The 20,592-nt window shown below is 41.7% G+C and overlaps 1 protein-coding gene across 4 annotated transcripts in view; it reads right to left on the bottom strand.

Annotated features, from left to right (window-relative positions):
• Positions 1 to 17,000, bottom strand: part of ARID5B (AT-rich interaction domain 5B) — a 193,387-nt gene extending 176,387 nt beyond the window's left edge. For 2 of the 4 annotated variants that reach the window (XM_023205141.3, XM_023205144.2), the window contains exons 1-2: positions 16,917 to 17,000; positions 16,234 to 16,488 (exon numbers count right to left, since the gene is read on the bottom strand). In XM_023205141.3, coding sequence (XP_023060909.1) covers positions 16,234 to 16,488; positions 16,917 to 16,937 — 276 coding nt within the window. In that variant the 5' untranslated portion in view covers positions 16,938 to 17,000. Of the gene's footprint in view, positions 1 to 15,026; positions 15,115 to 15,191; positions 16,156 to 16,233; positions 16,489 to 16,916 lie in introns of those variants that run through there. The other 2 variants (XM_023205142.3, XM_023205145.2) reach the window with 2 other exon arrangements.
• Positions 17,001 to 20,592: the final 3,592 nt, after the last annotated feature.

The following is a 20,592-nucleotide window of genomic DNA, read 5'->3' as shown; positions in this document are numbered from 1 at the left end:
CATTCTTAGCCCAGCAAGATCAAGTCATTTCACAGGTAAGAAACTGAGATGCCAGAGAGATTAGGCAAGTTGGCCAAGATGACACACAGCTACTAACTGGCAGACTAAATAGTCACGATCCATTCTACTAATCTTCAAGGCTAAGGGTTTATATTCTAACTAGAAAGAGAAAACAGACAGGTGAATTTATTTGGCAGCACTGCCTTCAGATTCCAATCCACATGACATGCTAGACTCCCTGAGCTCTGGCCTCAATCTACCTCATTTCCCACTAGACCTGTGCTCTCTTACCAAATCCAGACCATATCTGGTATTGGTATGTCCTTCCTTCCTACTTGCCTATGGCTTTGCTTCTGCCTAGGATCTTCTCGTCTCTCACCCTTATCCATCCTTAGGTGTTTTCAAGGGCCCCTTCTCCAGAACGCCTTCCAGGATGGCTATAGGTCACCTTCACACTCATGTGCTTCTTTCCACAGCTTGTCCCTGCCTCCCTCCTCAAGCCTAAATGTAGGCTCCAGGGCAGAGCCAAGCTCTTCTTCTTGCACATCTCTTCCTGCCATTCCTGCAGACTCCAGAGCCCTGGCTTTATCCACCTGGTTGTCTCCACTCCGTTTTTAACAGCCCCTTTGGGATCAACGGTTCTTTTTGCTTTAGTTACAGAAAATGGGCCAACTATGAGAAAGTTTTAAAAACTGTAAGAGTCCAAAGCTTTGCTCTAGAGATGGCAAGGTGGCAGCCTGTGGGCCACATCTGGACAGAAGACACATTTTGTTTGGCCCACAGAGAGTGTTTTAAAAATTGGATTGAGCCAGGCACAGTGAGAACAGCCTAACAAACATGGCGAAACCTTGTCTCTACTAACAATACAAAAATTAGCCGGGCATGGTGGCGTGTGCCTGTAATCCCAGCTACTCAGGGGGCTGAGGCAGGGAGAATCACTTGAACCCAGGAGGTGGAGGTTGCAGTGAGCCGAAATGATGCCACTGCACTCCAGCCTGGGTGACAGAGCAAGACTCTGTCTCAAATAAATAAATAAATAAATAGTCAACTAAAATCACAAGAAAATCTAGGTTTCTGGTTTCTCTTGAAAAATGTTAAGATTTGGCAATATCTCAGAATGACATTCCTGCCCAGCAATGCTAGGTTGAAACTGAAGGGCATTTTATTTTTTTAATTAATTTTTTTTTTTTTTTTTTTTAACTAGAAACAGGGTCTTACTCTGCTGCCCACGCTGGAGTGCAGTGGTGCAATCATGGTTCACCTTGAACTCCTGGGCTCAAGTGATCCTCCCCACTTAGCCTCCCAATTAGCTGGGATTACACGCACGTGCCATGGCACCTGGCTCAAGAGGAACATTTTAGAGGCATGCCTCAAACCAGTCATGCACTCCCCAGTTCCCCTGAATATCATATTGTCTCCAAGACCTGGCCCAGTCACTCATAGATCTTATCTGCCTGACCCAGAGGGCACTTACACCTGTGCCTCTGTGGCTTCTTTGTTGCTAGACAGTGAATGGAAGACCTCAAGGAGGAGGTGGGTTTTGAATGGGACCTTCAAAGATGGATATAGCCGCTGTGCAGTTTTATTTCACAGAGTAAAACCTCAGCTAACTTTACCACCTTTTTCTGATACTTCCCTTTTCCTCTACTTGTAAATAGGGCAGCACAACGTTTCTGCCACCTGCATTTTGGAATCAAGACAGCTTGAGTTCCCATTCAGTCTCTGTCATTTACCAGATGAGTGAATTTGGAAACCCGGACAAGTTACCTAACCTTTCAGATTACCCTCCCGCAAAATGGAGATGACACTAGAATCTACCTCACAGTATTACTGTTAGAAGAGTAAATGAAATGTCACATATTAATCTGTCAGGACCTAGTTTTACTATTACTTTTATTAATATTATTTTAAATGAGGGGTTGGCATTTTTTATAAGGGCCAGATGGTAAATGTTTTAAGCTCTGTGTGGTATATAGTCTCTGCTACAATTACCCAACTCTGCCACTATAGTGCGAAAGCTACTGGAGACCATTTGTAAACAAGTGGGCATGGCTCTGTGCTAATAAAACTTTATTTACAAAAATAGGTAGTCCAGCCTGGCCAACATGGCAAAACCCCATCTCTACTAAAAAAATACAAAAATTAGTTGGGTGGGGTGGCACCTGCCTGCAATCCCAGCTACTCAGGAGGCTGAGGCACAAGAATCACTTGAACCTGGGCAACAGAGGTTGCAGTGAGGCAAGATCACGCCATTGCACTCCAGCCTGGGTGACAGAGCGAGACCCTATCTCAAAAACAAACAAACAAGGCTGAGCACGGTGGCTCACGTCTGTAATCCCAGCACTTTGGGAGGCCGAGGCGGGTGGATTGCTTGAGGTCAGGAGTTCAAGACCAGCCTGACCAACATGGTGAAATCCCATCTCTACTAAAAATACAAAAATTAGCCAGGCATGGTGGCGGGCACCTGTAATCCCAGCTACTCCAGAGGCTGAGGCAGGAGAGTCACTTGAACCTGGGAGGCGGAGGTTGCAGTGAGCTGAGATTGTGCCATTGCACTCCAGCCTTGGCGACAGAGTGAGACTCTGTCTCAAACAAACAAACAAACAAACAAGACAGGTAGTAGATCAGAGTTGGCCTATGGGCCTTAGTTTGCCTTAGCTTGCCCTGTTTTCTTTTCTTTTCTTTTTTTTTTTTTTGAGACGGAGTCTTGCTCTGTCGCCCAGGCTGGAGTACAGTGGCGGATCTCAGCTCACTGCAAGCTCCGCCTCCCGGGTTTACGCCATTCTCCTGCCTCAGCCTCCCAAGTAGCTGGGACTACAGGTGCCCGCCACCTCGCCCAGCTAGTTTTTTGTATTTTTTAGTAGAGACGGGGTTTCACCGTGTTAGCCAAGATGGTCTCGATCTCCTGACCTCGTGATCCGCCCGTCTCGGCCTCCCAAAGTGCTGGGATTACAGGCTTGAGCCACCGCGTCCGGCTACTTGCCCTGTTTTCAACCATCTCCACAGCCAAATGATGTACATTAGCTCTAAATATGCACCCCAGGTGTCTAGATGATACCTAGACCAATAGGTGTCTCCAGTGGGCATCAGTGGGTATCTCTAACCTGGCTATTGAATTCACCAAGGCCAAGCCCAGCCCAGAAACTATTCTGCAGGGAGGTTTCGCTCACCCTACACCTTGCCTAGAAACTTCCCAATCTTCACCCCCAGATCCCTTTAGACTTCCCCTCAAATGTTATTTCTTCTAAAATGCCTCCCAAGACCTTTCTGACAAAATCATGTCCCCCTGACAGAGGTACTTATATTTTCCCTTCATCCCCTTGACCACATCACAAAATCACTCCTTTGTTTGTGATAAGTTTATATACTATGCGTGTGGTCCCCACCTGATGGTAAGCTCCGTGGGGGCAGGATCTGCCTGGTTTTCCACCTCTCTCTCTCCAGTGCCCAGTGCTGGGCTGCACACAAAGGCACGCTGGAGGTACTGAGCCTGAGACTTATCTCTCGTGAAATGTGAGAAAGGCGCTATGTGGAGTCTAAAGTGCCCTTTGAAAGTGTATTACCCGTGTGTAGGGTATTACTGTTATCTGGTTATCAGTCAACTGTGCAAGTCCCTAAAGAGCAGGAAAGAAGCTTTCACGAAGCCTCAATTAAAGAATATATCAGTATATAGTGAAAGTCCCAATGCTAATGTTGAGAGTTCTCAATATATTCTAAAGTTATAACGAGAAACAAAGCTCGCCCACTGGTCTTGGCAGCATCGGGAGAATATGGGTTTCAATCCTGACTCTTGAGTCTCACCTATGTGTGACCTTGGGCAAGTTCCTTTAACCTCTGTGGCCTCAGCTGCATCATCTACAAAGTATGGAAACGTCAAAATACTACTGACATTATAGACTAGCCATGAGAATTAAATGAGATATTTTATTTATATTTAATTTATATGTTAATGTTTTTGCAATGCCTGACACGTAAGTGGTCACTGAATTCATGGAAAATATCGTGACTTTGACTTCATTGAAAACACTGTGGGTGAACATTTTGCAGATGGTTTCAGGAAAGGGAAAGGTGGGGCATTTTCTCTAGGCTGTGAATACACAGAGAAGAGAAAGCACTCTAAAGGAAGCGTGAATTCAGTTTTAAGACTACAATGTATGGAGATGGTTTTCCCTCCATTTGGGACAAATTAATCAAGTTGCTTCTTCCTTCTTACTATAGGAGAGAAAATATGCTCTCTGAGAACAGAAATCTTTGTGTACTAGTCACTTACTGCTCACTATTATATCCCCAGAACGGAGAACTGATACATAGTAGGCACATAGTAGATACACACTTCTAAATGATGAAACCATCCATGAGTATCAGATGTTGGCAGAAGTACCAGTTCCATTTATTACCAACATTGCCACCTTTTGGCGAAGCTTTTCCTCAGCCAATATAAATAGCATCCCATTAGAGGGCCCTCCTGGCTTCAGGAAAAATTATGGAAATGAAGGCGATGTCCAGTCTGGGATTCTGAGTATCAATCCTGGCTTCTGTGTAATCACTAAATCTCTGTTAAGTATCCTGCCATTCCAGCACCAGGCGCAGTGGCTCACACCTGTAATCTCAGCACTTTGGGAGGCTGAGGTGGACAGATCACCTGAGGTCGGGAGTTCAAGATCAGCCTCACCAACATGGAGAAACCCCGTCTCTGTTAGAAGTACAAAATTAGCCAGGCATGGGTGGCGCATGCCTGTAATCCCAGCTACTCGGAGGCTGAGGTAGGAGAATCGTTTGAACCTAGGAGGCGGAGGTTGCAGTGAGCCGAGATTGCACCATTGCACTCCAGCCTAGGCGAAAAGAGCGAAACTCCATCCAAAAACAAACAAACAAAACAAAGTATCCTGCCATTCCAGTAAAGTGCATACTCTCCATGAGTTGTTTTATAAAAGTGATATCCCCCATGGCACCATGCACTAGCATAAGACAGGGCACTGGAATGGCCTACCAAGAACACAGCCATGGGAAGCACGTGCCTACTTTCCTCAGGGCATGACCTCAAGAGAGCGGCCCCTTCCCCAAAACAGCAGACCAGACTGTGGTGCCTGAGAACACTGAATCCTAGTTCCAGTTCTGTCACTCGCTAGCTCTGAGGACATGTCCAAGATTTTTCTGGGCCTCAGGTTCTGCATTTATTAAATAAAGAGAGCTGGATTTGTTCTCCTCAGCCTCTTTTAACTTGTTATCCTGTGAGTCTACCAAAATGTCCATGGCAAATTAGACATGAGCCTTTCTCTTAAATAACCATGGCAATTCTTCTTGACCATCGTTATCAACAATACTAAGGGACTTTAAGCTAGCCATGCCTAAAACCAAACATGTTGGCAGATAGCAGAGCCAGAGGGACCAGTTTTACCAATGGATACACCAAAGTTGCAGCCAGGAAAAGGTCTCTGAGAACATTATCAATGACCTTTCCTGCATCTGACCTTCACTGGTCTGCCCTTTGCCTTGTATCACCAGCGTCTTTTCCACAATGCAAATTTCCAACCAGAACACTGCCAAAGTTGGGTAGTCACAGAATAAAAACAACTAAACCTGAGCCTATCACATTCAGGAAAGTCTGAGGACAACGGAATGGGTGAGAACATTTTTATTCTCTGATACTGTGTCTGGCTAATTTGCCTTCTTTCTGGTGATACTCTGAGCTGAGCTCAAACTAGATAACGGCAAGCAAAAATTGAACCAAAGGGAAAACAATATTCTGTCAAAACGTTTCCATCTCATCTTCCGTTAGAGAGCTTAGGGCAAGCCTAGTGACAAGCAACTCAAGGGTAACCTGACTTGTTATCTCTGTAGCATGTGAGCCTTCCCTTGGAAGGGTTAAAAAAAACCGTATGTATATATATGTGTAATGTATACAGAGATAACAGGACAAGTTATCTCTGTGTGTGTGTGTGTGTATATATAAACATGCATATATATACATACATAATTATATACATGCATATATACATATTTTTTCCAGCTTTATTGAAGTATAATTGACTAACAAAAATAGTATACATTAAAGTATACAATATGATGGTTGTATATATTTAAGGTATACAATGTGATGATTTGATGTATATATATCATGAAGATGACCACAGTCAAGTTGTTAACATTCATCACCTCACATAGTTATCCTTTTTTGATGTGGTAACAACACTTAAGATCTACTCTGTTAGCAATTTTCAAGTATACAATACAGTATTATTAACTATAGTCAATATACTATACATTAGATCTCTAGATACAAGATGAACACATATATATATGATATCTCATAACTAAAAGTTTGTACCTTTTGACCAACACCCTATATATACACATTAATATTCCTGCCTTAAGAAGAATACACAGTATTAGTGAGTTTAAATTATTTGCACTTAGTTCTTTGTCTCCAGTTATACTGTGTTCCTTTGTGCTTATCAAACAACATATGCTTCAATTAGCAAATATCTGTAAATAATTTACTTGCTTTTCAAATACAATAGAACAATGGAGTCAATTTTCACATACATTTACCAAGAAAGTATCCTGGGTCATAATCCAGATTCTCTCATTTTTCAATAACTATATCAAGCTGTCGAACTCCGGCTGCCCTCCTTGGTGGAGGGTTGGGGTAGGGGGTTAGAAGTCCGAGCTTCAGTAGCAACATCACATTTTGCAAGACCCCAGAAGGTAAGCACAGATAGTTGTCCAGCTCATGCTAAAACAAACTCTTACACTCTCTAACCCTAGAACCTTCCTTAAGGAGCGTGGAAGTGAGCCAAGGGCAAAGGGCATTGGAATAATGACGGCAAGACAAAGGCACCCTTCTGCCCCCTGCCCCCCAAGCCCTGAGAGCATGAGCCAAAAAACGTAAGGCACAATGTATAGCCTATGAATCAGAGAACTTCATCTAGGCTCTGCAGGGTTAAAACTGGGTGCCCCGCATGCAGTGCAAAGAAAGATGTTAAATCAAATGAGAATGACTGCTCCAGGACTGGAGGCACTATTATTTTGAATAAGATTGAAAAGGCCAGAAAAAGCAATTCAAAAACATTTCAATTATGTATTTCCCAGAACTACATCTTTGAGCAACTAATGCAAATGTTACCACCACAATAAAACTTCTTCCCACATATAAAACAGGTTGAACAGCATATACTTTATATATCATATGCATATTTTTGACTATTAATAAAAAATTCAAAATCTATGTAAGCTTTACTCTCCTAAGCAATACAGTAATTATGATTAAGGGACAAGCAGCACAAAAAGAGCCAATTTATCTTACTCGTGCTCAGGAATACTATTGTGTAACTAAGCAACTAAAGACAAAATATGGTCTAATTAATTCACTCCTATGCTTATTTAAAAGACACAATTAGAACATTTTTATTTTCCAGCTTGCACAGTAGCTCAACACGCTTGAGGGTATAGAAAGCAAAGCCCATTATTCTCAAAGACAAGAGTTTAATGTTTAGTGCCACTGATCAGGCTTGGAACACAACTATGGGGTGGAAGGGGTGTTTCATAGGCTGGGTGTGCTTGGAGTCATGAGAAAAGAAAGGTGAGGGAAAAGATGTTTATGGGGTCTCTAGACTGACTAGCAACATTTGGCCTCTGCCGCCTGGGGTTCTTACTGGGACACAGGAATGGAGATGTGACTGTGAACCTGATGGTCATGTGCCAAGGACACACGCCACTGTGCGTCTATTTATACAGCCACAAAGATCCTACAGAAAATTCACGTAATTAAACTACCCATCCTAGTCTGCGTGATAAATGTCAAATATCCATCTTTAACGCTGCTAACAGTGCATCTGATTTTAAAAGCAGAATTAATTTACCCAAGTGTGTGCGAGAGATTGATGCCATTAGCATGATTCTAAAGCACCCTTTCAATAATCATCATCATCTGCGTGTTTGAAATGTGTTGTCGATACTGATGCTCACAGTCCAGGGTACGAGGGATGTACGCTGGAGGGCTAAGGCCAAGGTTCTCATCTCCAGCAAGTCAGTGAGGAACGCAGTGTGGCCAGAAAAATCCATTCTTGGATTTGTGCGAGTGTAGATTCTTCAAGAAATAAGGGAATCCATGACTACATCTCTGAGAGGCAAATGAATCCTTAAGCCAACAATCGATAAATTTGTTTTAAATTTCCTTAAAAGCCAAGGCAACGGGTAGTCACTCGCTACAATATTATTCTGAGTAGAAGATGGCAAATATCCAACTACACTGGCTATAAAAAATGACAAGTGAATGCATTTGATTCAAGCAATTATATTCTGGATATTGGTTAAAACTAGACTTTGATAAATGAGCTTGAGTCATATATCACTAGATGCCACTATGAACAATGGCATGCTTTATTAATAATTAATAATGAAGTATTTACATGTATGGACTCCTATATTTCATAAAAATAACACTTCCTTAGTATGTGCCTGACAGTCTAATTGTCAAGAGAGGTTTTAATTGCTTACAATTTTGAGGCACTATCAAACATGTGGCCTACTTAAGACCATCAGCCTGCAAAACATGCTGGCTCGTATGAACTGCCAACCAACACCAGGCAAGGAGTGAATCTTCTTCCCTGAAGTCTAGTCTTTTCATAGGTTGCCACCACAAAGCCCTGACTTTTTATGGGTTGACTGCCGAGACTGGAAAATTACCCAACGAAACAGAGATGCTGCCTCCAGCCTAATCATTCAAATATTTGCTTATTTCTTTGGTGCGTGCCCCTATGAAAAAACCACTTCCCATGGTTTCACATTCTACAGTGCAAAATGACTACAGACTTTGGAAGAGAAAGAAGAAGTGTGAGATGGGGTCCTGGATCTGGCCCACATGTGGATGACTGGTCACTGGTCATCTGCCAGAAAGAAACTGGGTAAAGCTTTAAAAAGGTAGACTGTGTGCAAGAAGGCATTTTAATTATGTGGTTCAGTCATTCAAAAAATACTCACTGAATAGCACTAAATATTGCAGAGGACCCATAGGTGAATAAGGCACAACTGCCTGCTCCTGAGAACAGCACTATGGTGGGGGGAGCCTAGGGTCAGGCGACAAGGTAAAGGAAAAGAACACAGATAACTATAAAGTGCACAAGAGGTTACAACCAACCGCTGGACTATACGCTCCCTGCGAGCAGTGATTTTTGTCTGTCTTGTTCATGCTGTATCCCCAGGGCCTAGAATAGGATCTGGCACATAATAGGTGCTCTACAAATATGTGTCCAGGGAGTGAGAATTCAAAGATGAAGACAGTATTTTCTAATTTCCAGAAAGATTAAGAAATGCTACAAACAAATAATGATCTCAGTTCATCTCAACTCAAACTAAGGAACCCGATGGAAAGAGTCTGATGGCTTTTCTGTGATTACTGTCTGTCTACATAGGCAGTCTGGGATCTCCTTGAGAGCACTTTGTTCCCATTTTGCAGCTGAAGAAACTGAGGCTCCAAGTACTTAACGGTTGTTCAAGATTAAGCAAATAGCAAGCTGCAGAATCAAAATGTGACTTTCTTGAATGCTTTTCCTCAACACCAGTTGCCAACACTGGAAATATTATATATGAAGGCATTGGTGTATATAAGCATATAAATCATCACCATTATCATTAAAATGAGTAGTAAATTGTTAATGATCATTAATAACTATTAAAATATAACTGCTATCATTATATACCACTGATTAGAATTAGCTTAACTTTATAGGATACGGATAGTTTTGCTACCTAGACATCTGGTGACCTTTGGCAAACCTGATTAACTAGTTACAATTCTAAAATTGTAGGCCCCTTCTATTTTTTTTTTGAGACGCAGTCTTGCTCTGTCACCCAGGCTGGAGTGCGGTGGCGTGATCTCGGCTCACTGCAAGCTCCGCCTCCCGGGTTCACTCCATTCTCCTGCCTCAGCCTCCTGAGTAGCTGGGACTACAGGCGCCCGCCACCACACCTGGCTAATTTTTTTTGTATTTTTAGTAGGGACGGGGTTTCATCGTGTTAGCCAGGATGGCCTCTATCTCCTGACCTCGTGATCTGCCCGCCTCAGCCTCCCAAAGTGCTGGGATTACAGGCATGAGCCACCGCATCCTGCCGAAACCATTCTTCTTAATCTCTTGTATCCAAGTTCCAGCACACAGTAGGTCTTCAATCAACACCTGAGAAATTTAATGAATTCTTTTTCCAAAAAACATGATGGTTGGGAGCCTTCCTTTGGACGCCTATTACATGTATTATCAGCACAAATTACTGACATGTTGTGTGTCATACTGCTTTTACATTTTTAGACATGTTGATCTCATCTCCTTCTCAAGATTGATAAATTTGTTCAGAAAACGGGTCACATCACAAACCATTTTGCATTCATCTCTTCACTTAGCAGAGTACTGAGCACATAGAACTTCAGGAATAGTTTTTTATTAACTCAATATAGATAATACTAATATTGGCTAAAGTTTCGATCTTAACCATACAAAATATAATTTAATATTATTTCACTCATTCTCAAATTTTAATGTCCTAGAATCAATGGTGAAATTGGATTGGATATGTAAACGTTAATGATATAATATTAATGTACAATTTCTTATATTACTTAAGTTTCTTATATTTCTGATATGACTGGTTCCTGGCCAAAACTCAAGTAAGAAAGAAAAACAGGTACACATCATCTACGTTCTGGCAGATCAACTGCATAGGCCAGGGGTCAGCAAAGTTTTTCTATAGAAACCCAGATAGTAAATATTTCCACTTTGCCAGCCATCTGGTAACTGTCAAAAGAACTCAACTCTGCTGTTGGAGCCTGAGAGCAGCCTTAAACAAATTAGCATGGCCACATTCCAATAAAACTTTATTCACAAAAACAGACAGTGGGCCAGATTTGGCCTTCAGGCCTTATTTGGGCGACCCTTGTCACAGTCCAGTAATTTCTCTCCAGGCAATTCTTTACATCTTATCTTTGTTCTAAAAGACCTGCTTGGTAGAAAGTAAAGATAATTCCTTTTCTTAGCTTAAGATGATTACTAAAAATAAATAATAACTATTATAAGTGCAACTATTATTCATTGAACTCTCATGTGTAGGTACTATGCTAGATTCCAGACCCTTTTCATTATTATCTCTGATTCCCAGCACAGTTGAGATCATTAAATCTATTTTACAGAGGAAGAAACTGAGGCTTAAAAAAGTTAAAGCAATTGTCAAAGGCCAGTGTGGTCATTTAAGAGGTCTCAGAAATCTCTAAAAAATTACCTTGTTATAGACCAAGACTGAGGAGCTATCCTAAAAGAAGAGCACGACCAATCCAGCACCTTCTAGATTGCAGAATGTGTCTGCCTAACTCCAGATATGATCAAATCAGGTAATCTTTTGAAAAAAAAAAAAAAAAAAAAAAGATCCTGCTGATCCAGTTGACAGCTTACTTCTGCAGTAAAATGTAAATCCTTAAGACAGTTTTTATTTTGGTGACACAGCTAAAGCCAACATAGAGATGAAAGATAGCCTGGTTTGGTAGGACTTGGAAGCCCACGTGTCCTAGCAAACTAACCTAGGTGCCATTCCCTCACACAGAAAAACTTTCTTCAGTAAGCTCCGTGGTAGTGGTTTCAAACCTCAGTGAGAATAACGCTAATATTAATGATAATAACAACAGTCAACCATTACTGAAGTATCTACTATGTGTCAACTGTAGGTATATGCATTTTACATATATTAACTTATTTAATCCTTAAAATAATCCTAGGAAATAAGGACTGTATTTCCACTTCACAGATGAGAAAACGGAGGCACAGAGAGTTTAGAACTTGCCCGAGATCACACAGCTAGACTGAGACTGTTTAAATATTTAAAATTCAGACTCCTGGACCCAACTCTAGATATTCTATTTAAGTAGATTTCAATAGGGGCCCCAGAACATGGATTGTTAGCATTTTTTAATTCAGCAGTGAGGCTGATGATGACCAAATCACTTTTAGAAATCCTAAATGCATGCTAGAATCTGTAACATCAGGTATGCCTGATCTTGACTCCTGGACATCATTAGCTTAGCCATCCACATGCACAGTTGGAGGTGACCAGCAAACCTTCTTGTAAAATCCCAGCGATGGCTGGTCAGGCTGAAATCCAAGCTTGCATATCCACCCATTTTAAGAGGGTATACTGCCAGTAGATTAAGCACTTGGCAATTGGAAAATGAATGTAATCAGAAGTTATCCAGTAACAGAACCAATTACCCACCTACTTTGCCATTTTCCTCCTCTGAAGAGCTACTGGCTGAATGTGGCAATTGTAAGTAATTACTAAAGACACTTAACTCCTTGCACATGGCCCCGCTATTCATTTTCATGATAATTTAAGATGGTATCATTTTTAGGTCCAAGAACCTCCACATAGACACAAAAGTTATTTTTTTATTGCTTATAAAGTTAAGAATATCTAGAACAAAGGTCACTATAATCATAATTCTTTTCTCTTTATTTAAGCACTTTACAGTATATAAAGCTCTTTTGCCTATAAATCCTCTTATCTTCACCAACAATCTATAGTCATCCCTACTTTGTTCCCATTTTGCAGCTGAAGAAACTGAGGCTCCAAGTACTTAACGGTTGTTCAAGATTAAGCAAATAGCAAGCTGCAGAATCAAAATGTGACTTTCTTGAATGCTTTTCCTCAACACCAGTTGCCAACACTGGAAATATTATATATGAAGGCATTGGTGTATATAAGCATATAAATCATCACCATTATCATTACAATGAGTAGTAAATTGTTAATGATCATTAATAACTATTAAAATATAACTGCTATCATTATATACCACTGATTAGAATTAGCTTAACTTTATAGGATAAGGATAGTTTTGCTGCCTAGACATCTGGTGACCTTTGGCAAACCTGATTAACTAGTTACAATTCTAAAATGTCTGAGGGACTGTCCACATTAGTACACACTTCTAGAATATAATATGATGCATTCAAGCTCTGCTTTCAAGGGTAGGTTTCAATGGGGAGAAAAGATAACCCTGCATTTCAAGAAAGCCTGGGTTCTAGCCTGGTGACCTTTGACGAACCACATAACCTTTCCAAGTCTATGTCCTCATCTGTAAAATGGGTGTACAAAGTCCTGCCTTATCAAGCCTCCCACAATTATTACAAAAATCATGAGAAAATATTCCAAAAAAAAAAAAAAAAAAACCCCTCTGCAAATCACAGCAAACCACACAGGGACGCTATTTCTAATCTTGCACAATGATCATTTTTCTGCTTTTAGAACTGACGTCTTTACATTTCAAGAAATCATAAAAAGGCAGAATGATTCTCTTAAACCAAAAAAAGCATACTGAGTCCTGGCTGTCCTTTCGAAATGGATGCTGATGTCAGCTCAATCAAGAAATTATTAACCTCCATTTGGTTACTTAAAATAAACTGTACTGGCTGATTAAATGTGCTGAACATTTTCTCCAAGTAACAGTGCATATCACCAAGAAACCTTTCTCTTTCAGTTACATATTGCAAATGGCAAATGCATCATTCAAAACTATTTAAAATCAATAATAAAAATCATTTAAATGTATATAAACAAGTTAATAGAGTAAGTGAAAACAAAGCAAATTTCTTAATGAGAGGGCCCTGTTGCCCCCTCTAGGTGCCAGCAGTAAATGCTGGTTTCTGTAAGGCTCTCCTCCAGAGGAGACTGCTGCTGCTAGTCTGCTAATGAATGACTAACTTAGGCCAGGGGGGAAATGACATCACCAGGGTGGAAAACCGATCTGCATTGGGAAACTTTCTACCTGCTTTACATTTGTCATAATTATTTTGCACAATGCAGCCTGCATTTGCATAATTTTGAGGCGTGTCATTATCTCAATTGAAAATTGTTTTAATATGGCTGAATAATTCACAATGACATCAGCCAAAGTCCTAATGAAATATACAAGTATAATCATACAGCTAATTACCAGCCGTGTTAGCATTAAAAAACAAATCATGCATAATATTAGACGATGTATATGCAGCTGAGGATTATAAATAGAGCCATCTCCCTCTGCAAACCCCCAGAGTTTACTTTTAAATGGCAAGATTAATTTTCTCAGGTATGGCTCATATAGCAGTGACGAAATGCAGAGATCATTACAATGGTTCCCTTTCAATTCCCCATAATGAACAATTAAAAAGAAATCGTGTATTTAAAAATATATCTATTCACTGTCAACACTTCCAGCAGATGCAACGTTTGGCAAACATAGCCTTTATTCTTAAATCAGAATTCACCATTTAATTACACCAACAAAAATTAAAACTGGACCAAGTGGCGTCAACTCAGGGTCTTTAAAAAATATCCCAATTTCAATCCCTCCCCCCAGAAAAAGAGTGACCACAAAATATCCCATAAAACACTGAATAATTTCCTCCTGGACTTAGTCAGAAGTCTATTAGGCACAAGTTCTTTTCTGGATATTTAATCCTTCCCTTTTCCAGATCACAGGCCATGTTGAAGTAATAAATTTGAAAAGCAAATAATAAGAAATCGGGAGGGGGAGGGGAAGGGGGGAGGAAGACAGCTGCGCAGGAAAGTTGGGTCGGGGGAGGGGGCCGAGCCAGACCTTGGGAGGGGTAAAGAGCTCAACCTGTTGGTAGGTTGCAGGATTTTTCACAGTATTTCCAAACAACACCTTTTTAAAATTGCAGGCGGACGTCGGGAAATATGAACATTTAAAAACCAAAGCTAGCCAGGGAGGGTGGAGGGGGGAGGTGAGCGGGGAGGTGGGAGGGGCTTATTTCCGAAAAGGCAGATTCGAGGGCGAACATTTCGACGAACTCCAGTAATTAACCGGCATAGACCACTGACGAGTAATTCGATCCTGGGGAGAGGGAGTGAACTGGCAATGCCAAAAGTACTATCAACTCCACCAGACCAACGAATTCTGGAAGGACTGGCAGCTCCGAGCCCCGGGATGAGTTAAACGGGAAACCATTCATTTAACAAAAAGATCCTTAGATCCTTACACCTACCTCGAAAGCTCGAGAGCCTGGCACAGCACTAGCTGCCCTCAAAAGTCTGTTTGATTACCCTGCTCTCGCTTTGGCAACACAAAGCCTCGCCAGGCGGCCGTGCGCCCTCCCTCCCCGCTGCGCCGTGGGCACAGACTCCCCAAAATAGTTCCCCCCGGTAGGTACCACTGCGCTGAGGTCGGTCAGCTGACGAGGGGCGCCCGCAGAACTGCGGTCACACATGAAATGACAGAGCCGAAGGGAGGCGGCCGCCCCGGCGCCCAGTGACAGCGGGCTCACCTCCGGCGTCCTCCCGGGAGCGCGGCGAGCGCCCCCGCGGCCGCCCAGAAACGTGCCGGGGAGGCTCTGTCCCTCCCCGCCCTCCCCTGGAGCGCCGTCTGGGCACGAAGAACGCTGGACCCGCAGGGCCAGTGGGCGAGCACACACCCCTCTGCCCTCCCCTCCCCCGCCCCCGTCCCACACACCCCCAAAGATCGCGCAGGAAGACGTCCACTTTGCGTGGAGTAATTGCAAACTAGAACATCAAATGGCTTGTCCGGGGGGAGGGGGAGTGGGCGAGAGATAGTTGTTAATGCTTAACGTGTTTGTGCCTGTTACACCACCGCTTTGAAATCCGCCCGGGCAGATCTGCAAGTTATTTGAATGTATTATTCCAGTACCTGTCATTTATCACTTTATTCAACACGTCTTTGCCAACTCAATAGCTTTTGATCTCATTCTGCCTCCATTTCGTAATTTCCGCCCTCTTAAACATATCAAATACTTACTTAAAAAAAAGAGAGAGAACAATATCGAAACCCACCGAAAGAAATCCACCCAGACACGACCAAGCCAGACACGAAGGTAAATTTTCAAAAGGCAAAAAATATAAAAAGGATGTGATGTTCAAGAGGCAATAGCAGGAGAGCAAATGAACACACACACACACACGCGCGCGCACACACACATCCTTGAACAAAACCCTTCTCGAACAAGTTATTTGATCTTGACTAAAATCAGCAGTTGGATCCTCTTTGTAAAGCTGACAGCCAAACTCTGACAATGGCAAAATACTCGAGCCCCAGCTAGTGGCGCTACCCCTTTAAAAAAGGAGTCGATCCTGCTCGCCTGCAGAAGTGAATACAGTATTTTCAAGCTTGCCCTGTAATAAGCATTACTAGGGGGAAAAATAATAAAGAAAGCAGAGAGGGACAGACAGGTTTACCACCTCGCCATGGTCGCTATTTCTGCCCTGGGGAGTGTCTTCTGGGAGGAAATAAAGTTTAGAGCTGGATAAAAGTTGCCGGCTGGTCCTCTCTTCCCACAACAGCTGGAGCTCCGCTATGCAAATCGGATCCTTTGGCGTACATCTTACAAAGAAAAAGTCGCCAAGGGACAAAATTCTTGGTTTGCCTTCAAGGTGGAATTGAAAAGCCTTGTAGAAAATGTAAGGTCCGTGCAAGCCACACGGTGAGCCGACCCACTGCAGGGGGGGAAAAAAACACCAAATAAATAATGTAGCCATCAGAGCACAAACATCTATTCCCAGACACATTTACACACACATCCACTCTCTTAATACAGACGACCCAACAGATATAACGCTGGGTGGAAAAATAATAGCGCCCACAAATTTTTTGCCTCCCTAAAAAAAAAAAAAAAAAAAAAACTCAGGGTCCCCCACCGCCACTTCTCCCACCTCCCCATCTGAGGCGGTACAATTACATTATGTATGTATGATCAGTGCAGGGATTTTTTTAAACAATAAAAATGATTTTGGGGGATGCAGAGGGTAAAAGTTTGGTGAAAAGTTTGTAGGGGGTGTGGGTGGGTGCAGAGGTGTGGGTGAGCTAGGGGGTTGGGGGGTGCCGGGGGGTGCCGGGATCGGAGGAGCGGAGGAGAGCGAAATACCTGGAGTGAGTTGGGCTCCATCTCGACGTTCTGAATTGATTGAACTCAACATTCTCTCCAAACTTGTTGGCTTGAATGGATTGCATCAGGTCCTGGCAGGGAAACGCATTCTCTGCCTTCAGCCGGCGTAATGTCTCAATATAAAACTGAGCTCTTGCCTCCCTTTGGGCACCGAAATGATTGAAAATATGTCGTAATATTTCTATAACGACTCAATTTTCAGCTCCTGAAAAAACTATGTGGGTTTTCTTCCAAATATGGATTGATCAAATTCATAATCGAGAGAAAGGCGCCGTACGATCTCGGCGGGAAGAGGATGGATCAAGGCAAAAAACACATAGAAAGATTTGTAAAAATAAAAAGCACCCTAAAACTGTGTGGAGATGTGATTCCTCTCTCTCTAACCGCCTCTGTCTAGGGATATTGTCTGATGAGATTTTTGGAGGAGAGGAGGGCTAGCGAGCTCCGCTGTGCATCTGACAGGACCTGCTTGTATATGTCTAATATAAAGAACATTTCCTGCAGAGATTCCGGGGCGCTGCTCCTCTTTCTAATGCTCCTTAGCAGATTTGCTGTTATTAGACATGTAGATTTGTTTGATAGTTAAATTACGCTTCCTCACTGCCATGTTTTCGAGAACTAATCTGTTAAATTATCTTTTGATGCCTATTTACATGGAAGGGAAAAGTGGGTTATCGATTATATAAACATATAAATATTAATGCATTTGTTCGCTTCGCAAAAAAATACTCAGCAAAAAAAAAAAGAGACAAGTGAGCAGTGCACACACATCTTAGGATTTTGCAAACAATATTGAACGGAGAGCGACTGCATTTAGGGACTGGAACAATAAACGATGCATGATAAATCAATAAATGCGAGCAGCGAGTCTGCTCAGAATATGAATTCAGGCTCCTGGTTCTGCGTGTGCATTCTTTAATTTTGAAGTATATACACTAGTACGTGTTTACAATGCTGATGGACGCCAAGGGCGCTCTCAAATGATAATGTGTTTATATAACCCAGCGCTACAGGAATAATATACCGACTCCTACCCCACCCCCATCCCCTCCCCCGCCAAAAAAGGGAGGGGAGCTTCCTCAATAATAGTTTGAAACTGAAAAAATCCATTTGCAAACTAGTTAAATACAACCAGAAATTAAGCTGTTGAAAACCGGGGGCATGAACCGTAAGACAATAAAGGCTTTAAATGTGTATATTTATTGTTCTGGAGCCCTGGAGCATTGCGAGGTTTGCATGCACGGCTATTATGCAAACACAGAGAAACTTAAGAGCGACAGAACAAGGAACAGGCAGAGACTGCAAAGCCCTCGCTCGCTCCGACCCAGCTGCCGGTCCTCCGCCAGGCTAGATTGCATTTTAGCAGTGTTGATTTAAAATGGTGTACTCGCTTCCCCCACGTTCCCCCACCCCCTTCCCCGCTCTCCTCCCACTCCTTCCAGCACACCCCCCCTCCAGCTTTTATTATATTGGCACCAATCTTTCCAAAGTGGGTCTGGCATGCTAAAAAAGTAAACATGTACTATATGGGGAATAAGGTCTGTATAGTATGACAGTTGAAACTTGATCTGTGATAAAATTACAGGATGTTGAAATTACTAGTAAGCTATTTTTAACGCTTTCGCAACGTTTCACCTCAAGTCACAGCATCTAGTTGAAACAGGATTACTTTAATGAAAATTATATTCACATGGCTGAAGTTAATACACCCGGCAGAGCACAAATGCCTCATATTCAGTGACTTGAGGTGGAAAGACCCTCTGTGTATATTTTTATGCCTTTTCATAACGTCTGCGTCCGCTGCAGTAAGAATTAGGGCACTTAACATTATCTAAACCACATTTTTGATTCAGAACATGGGGAAGTAATAAAAGGCAAAATCTATCTCCTTTCTATACACACAGAGATAAACGAAAGAAAATGGCAGATCCTCCAATTACAATAAATAATAAAAGCCCATGCCAAAGAACCGGTATTCTGAAAGCTGTCGAAAACTATTTTAATAATTTAAAGTAATATCACAACTCTGCACGATGGAGGACTACAATTCAGTTTCCAATCTTTTACATTAGCCAAATTATGACTTGCACATCACTCTTTAATTATCTCTTGAAATTTCATCTGATCTTTCTATTTTATAAACATGGGTTACAAAGAGAAATTACAGCTCTCTTGCGCTTTCTCTGTCTCTTTTTAACTTTATAATGCATACTGCAGACGTTTGATTAGAATCGCCCATTTTGTTCATTTTTAACATATGAGAATGGACTTGACTGAGGGGGATTTTACATGTCTTTTTTAAAAATAGACATGCCTAAGGCTTCTGTTAGTCTCTGTCCTGTTAGCGTAAATATATACATCCAGTTCAAGAAATCCTATATTAAAAAACTTGAGTTGCAGTATTTTGACAAGATCGTATTTGAGATCGACTCTGAGTCAGTTTCCTGTATGACCAATGCAGCAGCATTTATGCAGGAAACCTCAACAGAATGCCTGAGGGTATCCCTCAATTGTATATTAAATCTCTTTCTTAAAAAATTATACAGCTCTTTACAGCATCTAAGCAACTTCTACTATCTTTGGTGCTGTAAGTCTTTAAGTGTGTAACGAACTTCATCTAATTAGAAACCCTGTTTCTTCAGCTCTTCAAGGTAGGCACTGAACTAGGATGCACGGTGCCTTATCTCTCTGATAAGGTTTCTGGGATGTTAACAATTGCAGGGATCTAGGTCTGAATATTTTTGAGCATCCGCAGCCTTGGAATCAGATGAATGCTAAATTTCAAAATAGAATTACAGGGATATCTTTCCCCCTCTTTTTACAGCACTGCCCCCAACCCCATGAACATAAAAAATCTAATAAATCGAACGAATACTGTGAATGCCTTTTAAAATTACAGATCACAATAGTGTTTACCCCTCCCCCCAAAAATCCCTCAATTTTACCTCTTCCTTAATGTGATGTCTGATAGGCACCTGTAAATTATCTGTGTAGCAAATATCCACACAAAGAAAGTTTCAATTAAGATAAGGAGATTGTATTGAAACAGTTCTTTGAAGTAATGTAGTTAATAGCCTGTTTGATTTCTGCTTGTGAGAGAGTAATAACGTGGATTCAAGGCTCCATCAATCACAGAGCAGATGTAAGACTTGAGACACCGACACCCAGGGGAATAGAGGCAAACTCCTGCAGTGCAGGGTCCCTGGGCTAATGTAAAGTAAATACTCATAAACAGATTGAATGTTGTAAGAAGACAATCCATTCAGGACAGTTATAATCATGAAAGCAACTGCTTTATTTATCTATAAAAAAGCTTGTAGCTGGAACTTGCTGTGTATAAAAGGTGGGAGGGAGAGTAGTATATGTTTATATGACCCACTATTTCTGGGCTCTTTCTTGTACTGAAACACAGAATCCTGTACCCACATACCTATATTCCTGCTGCTTTACTAGCCAAAAATCCTACTTTCTAAATTAATCTGGTATATTTACAAGGTAAAAAATTAAAAATCATTCTTGCCCCTCAAGGGGATGGGAGAGCAGTAGACATTATTCAGTGTCTGCGAATCGCTTCATAAAGGATCAGGAGGATTAAGTTAGTTGCAAAATCCAGCAGTGACATAATTAGGCAGCTTGGACTATAATAAACAGGATC

The sequence above is a fragment of the Piliocolobus tephrosceles genome, chromosome 9, assembly GCF_002776525.5.
Source record: "Piliocolobus tephrosceles isolate RC106 chromosome 9, ASM277652v3, whole genome shotgun sequence".
Classification (NCBI taxonomy): Eukaryota; Metazoa; Chordata; class Mammalia; order Primates; family Cercopithecidae; genus Piliocolobus; species Piliocolobus tephrosceles.
The sequence above is the reverse complement of the archived record's forward strand: the minus strand, read 5'-3'. Positions and strand labels throughout refer to the sequence as shown.